We start from the raw sequence: 15159 nt of genomic DNA, 5'->3' as shown, positions 1-15159 counted from the left end.
CTGTTGCTGCACAAGCTGTGGCGGGTGGGGCCCCTCACTGTGGAGGCTTCTCTTGTCCTGGAGCACGGGCTGTGGGACTTGCGGGCTCAGTAGCTGCAGCTTGCAGGCTTTCGAGCGCACGCTCAGTAGTTATGGCCTATGAGCTTTGTTGCTCCCCAGCTTGTGAAATCTTCCCAGACCAGGGATCAAACCCATGTCCCCTGCATTGCCAGGCGGATTCCCATCCTCTGTACCATCAGGGAAGCCCCTTTCCTCTGATTTTTAATTCACAACAGTACCCTACAGTGGGACTTTGATGTTTAGCAGTTGAGACAAAATCTCATTATAAACGGATAATTTTGCACTTATAGTCTTTGTTAAACAGATTTTTCTCATTTCTTCCTTTGTTCTCACTGAGGTAGGATATAGGGGAATATTAATGGGCTTCTCTAAAAAATAAAATAACAGGTGACAAAGTGAACTAGATTCCTCAGAATCACAAGTTAAGATGTCAAATCCCATGTGTCCTGACTCCCCATTCCAGTGCTCTTTCAACAAGGTCGCAGTCCCCCTCCAGCCTCCCTCTTGCCTCTGTTAATAGGGCTGCCAGGGTGTTCCACACTGTCTAGAAGGCAGTTACCCTTGGAATGGCTTCCCTTTCTGATGTAGGCATTACCAAATGACCTGAGTCAGCTCTGTCAGGAAACTTGAAATCCTTTCTTCCAAAACTCACTCATTCTGTTTCAGATGAAATCATTTTCCTTGGCCAATTTAACAAGATCCTTGCTCTTTCGTTTCCTTTAATTATCTTGTTTTAAAAAAAAAAAAGAAAGAACTGGAGAAGACCATCTGCTTTATGAGGCAGTTCATCTCTTATGTTTTCTCTAATAGATATATGGAGGCCCAGTTAAGCAAATTACATCTCCATCTCATTCTTGTTTGGGATTGTCCTGTTTGGTGCTTTGCTTTCTCTGCCATCAGCATTTCTCGGGTGTATATTTGGCATGTCTTGGAGTGTAGATTTATGAAAAGATGTTATCTTTGTTCCGTGAACTGCAGGCGCTGTGAGCCATTTCCATATAGTGCCAAACTATCACAACAGGGTTCTTTGCTTTTTTAATCCCTTCCTCTCACCATGAGAAGTTCTATTAACATGTTTTCTGAGATGCAGAGTAAAATCTGTCAAATATAGCATGGAAAGCAGATGGGTGGTGGCTGTCTTCCTTTTCACAAACTCTAAACTTGTCTTCCTTAGTAAAACTTAGCCTTATCACCGTTTACCCCAGAGCCTTCGTTTATGAATAGGAGACATAGGTAGTGCAGGTAGGGGGATGGGCTGGGCTGCTGCTTCTTTACATATTTATTTTTAAATGTATATGATATGTGGGTCGCTCAGTGGTAAAGAGTCTGCCCACCAAGCAAGAGACACAAGAGGCATGGGTTCAATCCCTGGATTAGGAAGATGCCCTGGAGTAGGAACTCACTCCAGTATTCTTGCCTGGAAAATTCCATGGACAGAGGAGCCCAGAGGGTTACAGTCCAGTCCATAGGGTCAACAAAGAGTTGGACACAACTGAGCGACTGAGCACACTCATATATCTTCATGTGCACACTTTATTTCTTTCAAATTGAAGATAACTCTTTTGCTCTGAATATGAAAACACTTCATACTCGTCATAAAAAAATGTGCACAAATCAGCAACATATGAAACAGGAGAAGACACTTTCCTAAATCCTGCCACCCAGAGATTACTGCTGTTAACGTTTTGATGAACTTGTCTACTCATTCCTTGATGAACAACTTATTAACTTTGCCATTCTTCTGTACTTACATGAAATTTTATAAAACATTAAGAAGATTAAATCCTATACAGACTTAACATTAAAAAAAGGGAACATAGTAAACACAGTAATATCTTATAGACTATGAGAAGGTCCCAAAATGGTATGCTTAAAAAAATAAAACTAATACATTATTTCAGAGTAAAAGAGATTATTAAAAAATGATATAAAACATGAAAGAACAGCATATACATTTTTAGAAAAATCTCAGATAAAATAACAGAGTTCAAAGAATTTGAAATTTTAAAAAATCACTTTAGGAATAAATTCTAAGTTGGAACACAAAATCAAGTAAATACCACAAGTACTGGCCTAACAGAAATCAAGGGTGAAAATTCTAGGGTGAAAAGGAGAAAGAAGTTTAAAAATGAAAGGAAATGAAGAAAGAAAGAAAATTTGGAAAAAAGTGAAAAATATTAAAGATAGGAAAAGAAGATTGACTATACCGTAATAGGAAAAGAAAACTGAAACCAGGGAACAAATACTGAATTTCAAGAAAATTTTCCCGAAAAAAGATTTTAAACCATATTTTTTAAAAAGCAACTCATGTATTTTAGGATATCAACCAATGCCAAGATATTTTAGTAAAATTACTGGATTAAAAAGAAGAACAAGAAAAGTCCTTTTGACATCTAGAAAAAAAGACGAAAACAGCAACATTGTCAAGACTTTTTGACAGAAACTCTTTATGTTGGGAGAAAATGGCATAACATTTTAAGGTCTAAGAAAAGATGAGAGCCTGTACTTAAAAAAAAAAAATTATTTATTTATGTATTTATTTGGCAGCACCAGGGCTTAGTTGCAGTATGTGAACTCTATAACTATGGCATGTGAGATCTAGTTCCCTGACCAGGAATTAAAGCCAGGCTCCCTGTGTTAGCAATGAGGAGTCTTAGTCACTGGACCACCAGGAAGTCCTGTGAGCCTATACTTTTTATGTCTAGCAAAATTGACTTGCACGTGTAAAGAATACTGACATTACTTTCAGGCCTAAGGAATCTCCTGAAGAGTGAGCTTTAAACAGCAAAAATAACTGGTGAGATGTAACATGAGCCTGAACATCTCAAGATAATAGCTAGCAAGGACATTATCAAAGATTATTAGGACTATGTCAAAAGGTCTCAGAAGCCAACTTGAAACTTGAAGAGGCTTCTACTGGCATGGGGCAGTTAGAGCTTCAAGAATAAGAATTGCAAATATATTAAAATCTGCGAGGGTTGATAATAAGAAAAAAAAATATTATTGGGTACCTGAGGTTAATGGTAATCAAGAAAAGTAGTCAAGAACCAAATGTGTACCCTGCCTTTCTTATATGAATGGATCACTGGATAACCACAGAATAGGTGAGGGGAGGCACTTCCTAAATTTTTTTCCACCAGTAAATGCCCCATCAATTTAACAGATTTGGGCACTGAGCGACAATGGCTTCTCATTAGATATCATGTGCTTCCTGATGAAAGATCGTACAACCAAATGGATTAAATCTCAGTTTTTTCAAGCCTTTGAATCCAGCTGCCAATTTGCAGGAAATTCAGAAGGTTAGGGACATGTTCACCTGCACCATAGATATGCAGCCATCAGAATTCGTACTGTGGAAACTCTATAGCTCAAATGCCCAGATTCTCTAAGGATAAATTATAAGATAAGATGATGGGGGACATAGACTGTAACCCACCAGGCTTCTCTGTCCATGGAATTCTCCAGGCGAGAATACTGAAGTAGGTTGCCATTCTCTTCTGCCGGGGATCTTCCCAATGCAGGGATAAAATCCAGGTCTCCTGCATCGCAGGGGAATTCTTTAAAATCTGAGTCACCAGAAAAGCCCCGATGGGGTATATAGAATGACTTAAAATTACTTAAAATACATGTCACATTTTTTTTTTAATGGATAAGAATTAACTGTATTGACCAGGGTTGTAACCTTGAGTAATGACATCATTAAAAAAAAACAAAGAATGTGGATTTAATAAATTCAAGATAGTTTATTTAGTTTTAGAGGAAAGGAAGAAATTTATGGAATACATTTTGAGTTAGCTAGAAAAGTCTTGTTTCTTGATCTGGGTGATAATTATGAGCTTTTTTCTTTATAATACACTATTTGTTTTCTGTGATTTTCTAAATCTGTTTTTTTTTTTTAACCATGAAAGTATTTTTAAAAATTTCTGAATGAATGGCATTGTACATCCTGCCTTTTTTCCAACTTTTTGTTATAATTTTCAAACATACAGAAAAGTTGAAAGCACTGTGTATGAAATCCCAATATACTCATCATACTGTTTTATTGTTAGTTTTTCATTCAGTGTTTAGTAGAGATCTTTCTATAAAACTAGATCGAGAAATAGCCTCACTTTTAAATAAATGATTCATAGTATTCCATTGTATAAATTAAATCAGTCTCCTATTGATGGACATTTAACTTGTTCCTAGTAGAAATCTTGATGCTTGTACATCCTTATGACAAATTCCTAGAATTTGCTGTCACAGAATATTCTGATGTGCAGTGTGTAAATGGTTTTGTGATGTGAACAGACAGCTGTGGAAACCAAAGATACAGCCTATATTGATCAAGACAGCCCTGTGTAACTGACAGAGGGCATAAATCTCCAAGAAAGAATTTGATTCCCTGAAGCAGGATCCTCAGATAACATCATGCCTTCCCTGGATCAATTCAGGTTTAATCCCAGTGGCTCTTCTGTTATCTCACTTTGGTTGTTGTTGGTATGGTTAGTGTTATCTCTTGTCTGTGAACCACCCCAAAATTCAGTGGCTTAAACAATAGCCATTAGTTTGTGTAGAATGGATGAGTCATTCTTACAGCCTCTACTGGGTTCACTCAGGGGCTCACAGTCAGCTGAAGGTATAGTTGCAGAGCTCTGCTGGGCTCTCCCACCAGTCTGATGGGTCAGTGGGCTCAGACTGATCTCAGTGGCCTGGCCTAGAGGACTTAGCTATTCTAGCCAAGTCTCCAACATCCTTCCGTCCGGCCAGCCTGGGTGCAGTCTCATGGCAGTGGTACAGCTCATATCTTTCTCATGGGGGCTGGAAATGGGCCGTGCCTTGTGAATTTCTGTGCCACCCCACTTGCTAACCTGCCATTGACCAAAGCAAGTGACAGAGCCAGGCCAGAGTCAGTGAGAAGGGACTGCATAGCAATAGAGCAGAGGGTGAGCATACGGAGAAGTTGTTGACTGAGGCCATTAATGCAGTCAACAGCATATTTTAGGTTGGCACTTCTTAGAAGCCTTCAACATTGCTCTTATTTCTAAACTGCAGATGTTATGCCTTTGAAATATGAAAAATGGGGATCAAGTGTGTTTGTGGAAGAAGCATACAAATTTTCTTGTTTAGAGTAGTCAAGGTAACATGTAAATGGAAAAACCTACATTTATTGTTTTGTCTTGAAAATATTTCTTTTCTAGTTGTTGATGTTTTCCCCTGGGATATAGTTCAGGAAACAGGGTTTTCCCTGTTTGTGTTTATTTTTCTTTATTCTTGGAGTTGGGTTTGAAATCTGGCTTTGAGAACATTGACTCAAGTAAGATTGAAAAGCTAAAATCACAAACCTGCCTCTTTGTTTTTGCTTAAGATACAGACATGAGAGATATAATTAGTCCTTACACCTTTATTGCTGCATTTCCCCTTGTTTTAAGTGGTAGAAGTGGTAAATTTAGGCTCTTCCATAACAGTAATTTTTAGCAACAGATATCCTGCACCCAGGTGTACAGATGGCAAGAAATTATCACCAGTAATTATATCTCAGATTTAAAAGAAAAATCAAATTAAGTTTATTTCCATAGTTTACAGTATTATATGTCACACCTCTCTTCTCTGTGGAAAAACAAAATGCTGCAATAAACTTTACATATATATATTATATTAATATATTATTAGTATTAGAGTTTTATTAAATATTATTTATTGTGTATGCATCATAAAATTGCACACACTAATTGTTCAAACTAGAGGGAGTGGCTGGGGTCTTTTTTTGAGAGGCCCTTTGTTTTCAGTTTACCTGTATATCAGAAAGCTGGACATAAACTTCAAAAGAATAATAATGTGGCATGGATTATCTTGCAGAATTAATTAATTCAGACAATTTGAATCAGCTTCAAGAGAGAGAGTCCTGAGAAACGTGGCTTAGTAGTCATGAGCCTGGTCTTTGGATGCAAACAGATGTGGGTCCTGATAACAGCTCTGTCACTTGCCTCCCAAGTGACCTTGGGTGGGTTACCTAACCCTCCTTGCCTGTTTCCTCATCAGAAAATTGATGTAATAATAGTAATAATAGTTCCTTTCTCATATGATTGTTGGAGTGCTAAATGAGAGAATCCTTAAAAGTACCCTCTTAGCGCAATGCTGGGCACATAGTAAGTGACGGGTAAATGTGTACTTAGAGTTGGAACTGGAAGGAGCCCTGGGTATCTGGTGCAGCTCCTCCACTGTATAGATTGGGAAATAGAGATTACATTCTTTAGGGGAAAATATTTAAAACCTTTAAGACTAAATCAGTGTGAATTCGGAGACAAGTCTAATCCTCAAATGCAGTACCTATTTTATGTAAGTATTTATCAATGAGGGACTTCCCTGGTGGTCCAATGGCTAAAACTCCACACTCCCAGGGCAGGGGGCCTGGATTTGATCCCTAATCAGGGAATTAGATTCTACATGCTGCAACTGAAGATCCTTCATGCCATAGCTAAGACCCAGCACGCCACAGCTAAGACCCAGCATAGCCAAAATAAATAAATAAATACTAAAAATAAAAAGTATTTATCAACAAATATAACCCTGTAGATTTTCAATAGCAAGGCTAAGATGACAGTTTTTTGACAGCCCTTCCTGTGCTCAGCAGGTTACAGAAAAGATTTCAGTAATGGCAGAAAAAAAGTTTCCATTGTAACTACAGTGCTTTGCTTCATTCTTGGACTCAGTTTATTCATTATTTGTGAACATCTTCACAACAAAGCAAGATGGGGCAGGAAGAGAAGGCAGAGGCTGTGGACCACTAAGGTTTATTGAGTATTTATGGTGAATGTTCAAAGATCTCTAAGACACTTTGCCTTTCTTCAGAAAGCTTACAACCTTGTTGAGAAAAACAGGTCCTATGTGTCCTAAAGTAATAGATCAGTTAGCATTTACTGAAGTTTAGCATCTGCCAGGCACTAAGCAAAGCAAGCAGGCAACCTACCTATCATATGTCATTTGATCCTCAGAGCAACTTTCAGATAGATGTTAACTGCAATTTGCAGTTGAATAAGACACAGTTCAGATATTAAGTACTGGTTCAGAATCATATAGGACTGAGGTATTGAAGGAGTTAAGAAGAGAGAACTCTGTGCTGAGCTTATAATTTTCAAAGTTGGAGGTTTACCAGTATCTAGAGCACCCCTTAGGAAAAGGGCCCCCTACTTGTACTTTTTGGGTGGAGACCAGGGATGAAAAATGTCTTATAGTACCCAGCAACCCTGTACATTAAACAGTGTCTTATCTCTGCAAAGCTTACAAGCACCCTTACCAGATTTTCATGTAGGTGAACAATATGCTTATCGTGATCTGAACCAGAATTCTAGGTATAAAGTATTCTTTATGGCTTTATACTGTATATTCCAGAAGTGGAAACTCTTCATTGAAAGATAATTGTATTAATATTTGTTTGAATTTTCTTAGAATTGTTCAACCTTTTGAAATTGGCATCAGTAATAGAAGTACATAGAGAAGGCAATGGCGACCCACTCAGTACTCTTGCCGGGAAAATCCCATGGACAGAGGAGCCTGGTGGGCTGCAGTCCATGGGGTCGCAAAGAGTCAGCCACGACTAAGCAACTTCGCTTTCACTTTTCCCTTTCCTGCATTGGAGAAGGAAATGGCAACCCACTCCAGTGTTCTTGCCTGGAGAATCCCAAGGACAGAGAAGCCTGGTGGGCTGCCATCTACGGCGTCGCACAGGGTCGGACATGACTGATGCGACTTAGCAGCAGCAGCAGCAGAAATACATACAGGTTGTATTTGGGATGACAGCACAGAAACACACTTCTGTCTCAGTTTGCCTGTGTTGCTCTTGCGCTCACAGTGATTCTTCCCGTAGATTCGAGCATTCCATGACTGTTTTTTTTGTTTGTTTGTTTGTTTGTTTGTTTTTGACCTCTTGTGTTGTCAGGCCTGAGATTTGGCTTACTAGAACGTGTCTCTCTCCCTTTATTTCTCCTTTTCTGGAATTTATCTGTGTTAATAGGTTATATTATGTATGAATTGCACTTTAAGACAGCAAAGGGGACTTCATAGAATACTTGTTACAGCAAGAGAATGTTATAGCAAGGATTGCGTTGGGCCAGAGTTTCAGGCAGAGAAGGCAATGACACCCCCCTCCGGTATTATTGCCTGGAGAATCCCAGGGACGGGGGAGCCTGGTGGGCTGCGTCTATGGGGTTGCACAGAGTCGGACACGAATGAAGCGACTTAGCAGCAGCAGCAGAGTTTCAGGAAGGTAGCTGTTTGAAGTTAGTGAAGAATTTTAGTAAATGAGAGGTTCTAGAATCAACTGTGTATGAATGTCAGTGGCTGAAAGAACTTGTTTCTGGAGGCCTTTGAATCAGGAGTGATTGTGAACAGAGCAGTGTTTATCTGGCTCTGTGCAGCAGGGGTGGATTTGGGCGGTGAGGGGTTGGGGGCGGGTATTAGGAGGGATTAGACTGAGGCCAGGACAGGATTCATGAAACCAGGTGAAGTACTAAGGGTCTAAAGAGTGAGTGGACAGGACAGAGAGCAAAGTAAGTTGAAAGGAATTTGTCAGATTTTTTTTTAAATTTTTTAAATTTTTTTTTTAATTTTAAATTTAGATTTTTAAATTCTATTTGGGGAAGACAGAGTGAAATTCTTTGTCTTTATTTTTTATTTCTCTTTGGCATCCTTTAAAGTACACAGAAAGTTCTCATCACAAGGTAAAAATAAAAAGTTTTATAACTGTGATGGTGATTGTTGTTAACTGTACTTATTGTGGTGATCATTTTACAATATATAAAAACATGAAATCATTGTTATATACCTATAAAAATATAGTTTTATAAACTATATTTATATAAAACTATAAAAATATAGTTTTATATTAACTATACCTCAGTTTTTAAAAAATAAAAATAAGGAAGCCTTCTCTTCAAGTTGTTTAGTCGCTAAGTCGTGTCTGACTCTTTACAGCCCCGTGAATGGTATGGTAGCACACCAGACCTCCGTGTCCCTCACCATCTCCCGTTCATGTCCATTGCATTGGTGATGCCATCCAACCATCTCATCCTCTGTCACCCTCTCTTCCTTCTGCCTTCAGTCTTTCCCAGCATCAGGGTCTTTTCCAGTGAGTTGGCTCTTCACATCAGGTGGCCAAAGTATTGGAGCTTCAGCTTCAGTATCAGGCCTTCCAATGAATATTCAGGGTTGATTTCCTTTAAGATCCATTGGTTTGATCTCCCTGCTGTCTAAGGGACTCTCAAGAGTCTTCTCCAGCTCTCTTCAAATTATTTACCCTCTTTAGGAAAAAAAGATAAAAATAAAAATTTAATGTCAAGTGTTAAGTGTAATAATAGAAGTTTGTAGAAAGTTTAGTGGTGGGGTAAACTGAACTGAATAGTGATGAAACAAGTAGGTAATTCAAAAGACATACTATTAAGGATGTGATACTTGAGCTGGATCTAAGTGGATAAGCACTTGTGAGTTTTCGTTTCAGTTCAGTTCAGTCGCTCAGTTGTGTCCGACTCTTTGCGACCCCATGGACTGCAATAGACGAGGCCTCCCTGTCCATCACCAACTCCCGGAGTTTACTCAAACTCATGTCCATTGAGTCGGTGATGCCATCCAGCCATCTCATCCTCTGTCGTCCCCTTCTCCTCCCGCCTTCAGTCTTTCCCAGCATCAGGGTCTTTTCAAATGAGTCAGTTCTTAGAATCAGTTTTCGTTTATTCTTTGGTAAAAGAGGAGTTAACACACAGCTTTAGCTTACTAAAGAATAATTTCTTGTTCTTGTAGTCAGAGGATTAGGCCATGAGGCAGCAGTTTTGTACCGGACTGCTGAATGCTGGCTGTGGACCTCAAAGAAGATGGTGGTGGTAGGCAGTACCCACCCTGCACACAGCTCTCTCTCCCTTCAGACTAGGGGTGGCAACTTGCTTTTATAAGCCTGGAGTCTGTGGTATCCCTTATGGTTTTGCTACCCTGTCAACTTTTTTTTTTTTTTTAATAGTCTCTTAATTAAATCCTCAAAATACTCAATTTGAATGTTACCTATTTCCAATTTGAAAGCTGTTAGGGACAATGTGAAATTACATATTGAAAAAAAGGTAAAATGCACAATAAAAATAAGGAGAAAAGTCTTTTTATTCTAAATTACAAACACAGTATTACAAATAAAAAAAAATAGTAAGGCAAATGGAACACATAAGGACCTGATTATAGTGAGGTAATTTGCTGTAGCATTCTTGGTCAGGGGTATCATACTGGCAAAAATAAAGGCCTTGAGGATTGAATTGTTGTCATATAAAACACTGAATTAGTATACATGTGTATAATTCTGAATTTTTATACTTAACGTCCGGTGGATAGGGGAAGTACGTAGCGTCTTATCCTGAACCGAAGTTCCAGTGGGGCATTTAATTTACTAGCCCACTTCTTTGTTTACCAGCGCTCTCGTGATCTCCGCTTCGGCTGCTTCTCTGTGGTCCTCTTGGAGATTTATTGAGCTCCAGTGGCGTTGTCACAGGCACATGAGCATTATGGATTTTCATTAATGGCACACGTGGAAATGCTGCTGGCAAACTTGTTGCTAGATTGATTCTAGTTGCTAGTTTTAGTGTGTGTTATCCTTAAAGTATTCCTCTTGCCCAACACAGGGGACTATTTTAAGGATAATACACAGTAAAATATGCACGTTTTCCGTTTCTGTTCGAGTCTTTTCAGAATACTTCTGTAAATAAGCCTTTTCTTAGCTTCCTTTCTCCTTTATGGACATTCATTATCTTGATAGTTATCACCTCCCATCTGCTATGCTTATATCTGAAGGTATATTGAAGACAAAAACTAAAAAAATAAAATAAAAGTGAATTGTGAAATACTTCTAAAGAGTTGAGAAAGATATAGGGCAGAAGCAAAGGTGTGTAGAAGAAACATCTTTTGCTGTTTCAGGACAGTTGAAATTAAGCCCACCCTTTTAATTATACCAGAGTAATGAGCCTTACCCGTGATATGTGGAAATATAATTTAAAAATGTATGGTGGGCTGGTAAAGCAGGTTGTCAGGTCATTATCTGAATCATAAAGTTGGAAGGTAATGCCCATTAAAGGTTACTAGTTTGGAAAGGTTAGATTAGAATTAGTCTTTGCAAATATAAAGTTTCTCAACTTGAATAATGCTGTAGAAAACCACTAACATTTGACTCTTTTTTTTTTTTTAACATTTTATGGAAGTGTGGTCAGCATACAGAAATGTGCACGTAAGGGTACATCTTGATAAATTTTCACATCCCTATCAAAAAAGTATATCACCATTGCAACATCCTAGGGGCTACTTTCTTGCTTCTTTCCTGCCCTCCAGGGCAAACTACTGTCTTGACATAGAAAGGCTTTTCCTGTTTTTATACTTTATATAAATGAAATCAGGCAGTATCCACATTTGAATATCCACATCCACTAATATAATGGATTATTATTCTAATTGACATTTCTGATACCACCTCACTGAAAACAAGGTCTGTTTTCAGTTTTCCTTATTATGTATCTAATTTGGTAAACTGGCAGTTTACCAGTGTATCTAGTTCTTTATTATTCCTTTAAGACATTTTCTGTGTAAATACAAGTATGTATGTGTGTGTGCATGTATCTACGTAAATGCAAGTATGTACATGTGTGTGTATGTATATATATGTTTTTAAAATTTTTATTCAAATTCAATCATGCATATTATTTACCTCTTTGTGATACATCTTAAGGCCCTTTTCGTATTAGCTGATGTAGATTCAATTCATTTTATTTATAGTGGGCGGTAACGGCAGCACAGTATTCCACTGAATGGCTGTATCATAACTTAATGAAGTCGTTATCCACTGATGAACAGCTATGTTGTTACTGATCCTTTGCATTTAGAATAATAGAGTCTATGTAAGTTTATATGTAAAATAAATTCTTAGGAAAAAAATTGCTGGGCAAGAAGGCCCATGCATTTTAAATTTGCTCATGTATTTCCAAAAGGCCCTCCATAGAGTTTTGCCAGTTTTTACTCCCACCAGCAGGAACTGAAAATTCCTATTTTCAATGTCCTTGCCTTAGATTATTTGTCATCGAGCCTGTTAATCTTTGCAGTCTGCTATAGGAAAAGTAGTAACTCATTTACAGTTGCATTTTCTTCAGTTTTAAGTGAGGTTAGTTATTTATATTTACTGGACACTTGTGTTTCTCTTAAGATTTGTTTCTGTCCTTTTCCCATTTTCCTTCAGGTCTGTTTATATTTTTCTTAATCATTTCAAAGAATTCTTTCTATATAAAAGAAATTTACCTTTTTATGTCATCTGTAGTATGAGTTCTTTTTTAAATTGAGGTATAGTTGATTTACAATGTTGAGTTTCAGGTATACAGCAAAGTGATTTAGATATATGTATATACACACATATAATTCTTTTCCATTATAGATATTGAGTATAGTTCTCTGTGTTATATAGTAGGTGCTGTTGGTTATCTTTTATACATAGTACCGTGTATCTGTTAATCCCAAACTCCTAATTTATATAGTACTGTGTATCTGTTAATTCCAAGCTCCTAATTTATATAGTACTATGTATCTATTAATCCCAAACTCCTAATTTATATAGTACTGTGTATCTGTAAAACTCGTAATTTATAGAGTACTGTGTGTCTTTTAATCCCAAATTCGCTGACCTTCCCACTTTGGTAACCATAAGTTTGTTTTCCTTGTCGGAGAATCTGATTCTGTTTTGCAAATAAATTCATTTGTAATGATTTTTTTTCAGGTGTTTTTTTTTTTTTTTTTTTTGTCTTTGTTGTGTTCATAGCCATTTTTACCCCCTTAACAGAAGGTTTAAATTTTTATGTGGTGAAATTTTCCAGTTTTTCCTTATTGGCTTCTGAATTGTGTGTTCTTAATGAGAAAAATCATTGGAAACTTGAGAAAGATAACTTAAACCTGGCATGGAAAAACAAATCTCAAGAAATGCTTGTGATTTCTCAAGAAAAAAATGTGGTTAAGCAGGAATTCAAATTTTAGTCAAGAGTGGTTTAACCAACTATAAGTAAACCAAATCTGGACATTGTCTATTAAGATTTGTTTAACATTTTTAACAGCTTTTAGAAGAAATTTCAATGCTATGTTTTTTTCCTTTAATTCTTTGTTATTTGGGGTTTTAATTTCTCAAATGATCCTTCTTTTCAGATTTCAGATTATAACCTATTTCCTGCACCATTGCTGACGTCCAGAGACCCATGTCAGAAGTACTTCCAGGTCAGATACACTTTCACATGTTTCAATGCATTGTACTAGTTGAGTATTGAAACTTTAGCATATATATACTCGATAACTGTTTTGATGTTAAACTTATGATTTGCTACAATAGCATGTTTTCTGCTTTTTATTGTTTTTCACTAAGGTATTAGAAACGTGGATCTTTACAATAAAATAGAAGAATTAATTGGACTTAACTGCATTCATCTATTATTTGCATGATCCTACTAATACTGTATTGTGAAAATATTTTAATCAACTATAACAGAAAATTAAAACTCTGTCAGATTTTGCCATCTACTGTTGCACATTATAGCCTGTTAACTGTTAAGTATGAACGAAGGAGATACTGGTGGTGAGTCTCCATAAATAGCCTCTTAGGCATTGTGGGATTTGCCTATAATAGGCTCCCAGTTCAGTATTCTTCCTGAATCTAATGCTGATTAATTTCAGGCCTTAAGAATACCAACCTAATTTTATTGTATACCCCTTTCTTTGTGTCATAATGGATGCTAGTCTACATACAATGTGATATGAATTTAATTCTTAGCCTCACAGTAATATAATAAAAATAGCAATTGCAGTGACATTTTGAATTAAACGTAATATAGAATTGTAAGTGGCAGATCTGGGTAGATTCTTTGTTAGGACACCTACCACTCAGCAGATTGGTTTTAAGTAAGTAAATTCAAACCATGAACAAATAGATGTTAATGTCCCTGAACTCAAAAGTTAAACTCAGCAAGTATGTCCAAGTCCTTTTCTCCTTTACATAACACTGCATGTTACATCTTCACAGAGAGATAAAATAAAACACAATAAAATAAACACTAAGCTCAGCAGAGGTAGATGAGGGACAGGAAATATCCTTTTATTAAAAACAGCTAAAAACAATGTGACTAACCTAAATTCATATGAGAAAATTAGGAACTTAAGAGACAATTTTCAGAGGCCAATTTACGGACAGAGTGTAGATTTTCTTTGTAAATACATATTTGAATAAGTATGTTAATTTTGCAGAATCAAAACAAATACATATGTCCTTTAGAAACTGCATGTTAAGTGTTGAGATGAATTCCTTGTAGGAATTCTTTAGTATTTAAAGTCTTTTACTACACTGTAAGATAGACTCAGTATGGAAATGTAAGAGTAAAGCTGGCAAATAATATATACATGATGTGTTTTCTGATTTCCTCTGAGTAGAGGTAAGCTAATCAAATAACTTATAGAAATTTCTTATTGTCACTATATTTTGTCATACCAATTATGTACATTTCCTGTTGTTAGACTGCTTTATTCATTAGTAGTTATATAAAAGATAATGAAACCATTAGCCAACATGGCTTTTAATAACAGCTATTGCTGTCATGCATTTGGTGTAGGACGTAACACATTTTATAAGGAGAACAGTATTCTTATCTCAGTGGAGTATCATTCCAGCCATTTTTTACCTGAAAATACAATAGCACCTAGTGGAGGGCGTGGGATAAGGCTTGGTTTCAGTCTCATTTTCCAACTCTGAGGAGCTGTGACTACCGGGAGCCTTTAAAAAAAAAACCCAAAACATACCAGAATATATACCTTATATGCCTGGAAAATTCCTGCTGAAATTTCAACATGCAGCACAGAAGTCCCTTGTGAGGAGGTCTCAGCCTGTTACATAGTTGGGTAATTAGCCTATTCCAAGGATTCTGCCATTGTTGAATGTTTTTTTTTTTCTCTTTTGAGATTGACTTGTCAGTTGCTTAAGAAAACCTGTGTCCTTACTTTAGCTTACCTTCTTTTTTTTTTTCTATCTACACCAGCTTGACCACTGATTATATTAATCAAACTCCACCATATAACTCT

At 36.9% G+C, this 15159-nt stretch overlaps 1 protein-coding gene across 33 annotated transcripts in view; it reads left to right on the top strand.

Moving 5' to 3' along the window:
* The window catches only part of APBB2 (amyloid beta precursor protein binding family B member 2), a 379613-nt gene that overhangs the window by 166604 nt on the left and 197850 nt on the right, over window positions 1-15159 (top strand). For all 33 annotated transcript variants that reach the window (XM_060417042.1, XM_060417035.1, XM_060417054.1 and 30 more), the window contains one exon: window positions 13243-13311. In XM_060417042.1, the coding sequence (XP_060273025.1) occupies window positions 13293-13311 (19 nt within the window). In that variant the 5' untranslated portion in view covers window positions 13243-13292. The remainder of the gene's footprint in view (window positions 1-13242; window positions 13312-15159) is intronic.

Source organism: Ovis aries, chromosome 6 (assembly GCF_016772045.2).
Source record: "Ovis aries strain OAR_USU_Benz2616 breed Rambouillet chromosome 6, ARS-UI_Ramb_v3.0, whole genome shotgun sequence".
Lineage (NCBI taxonomy): Eukaryota > Metazoa > Chordata > Mammalia > Artiodactyla > Bovidae > Ovis > Ovis aries.
Note: the sequence above shows the minus strand (reverse complement) of the source record. Positions and strands in the feature narration are given on the sequence as shown.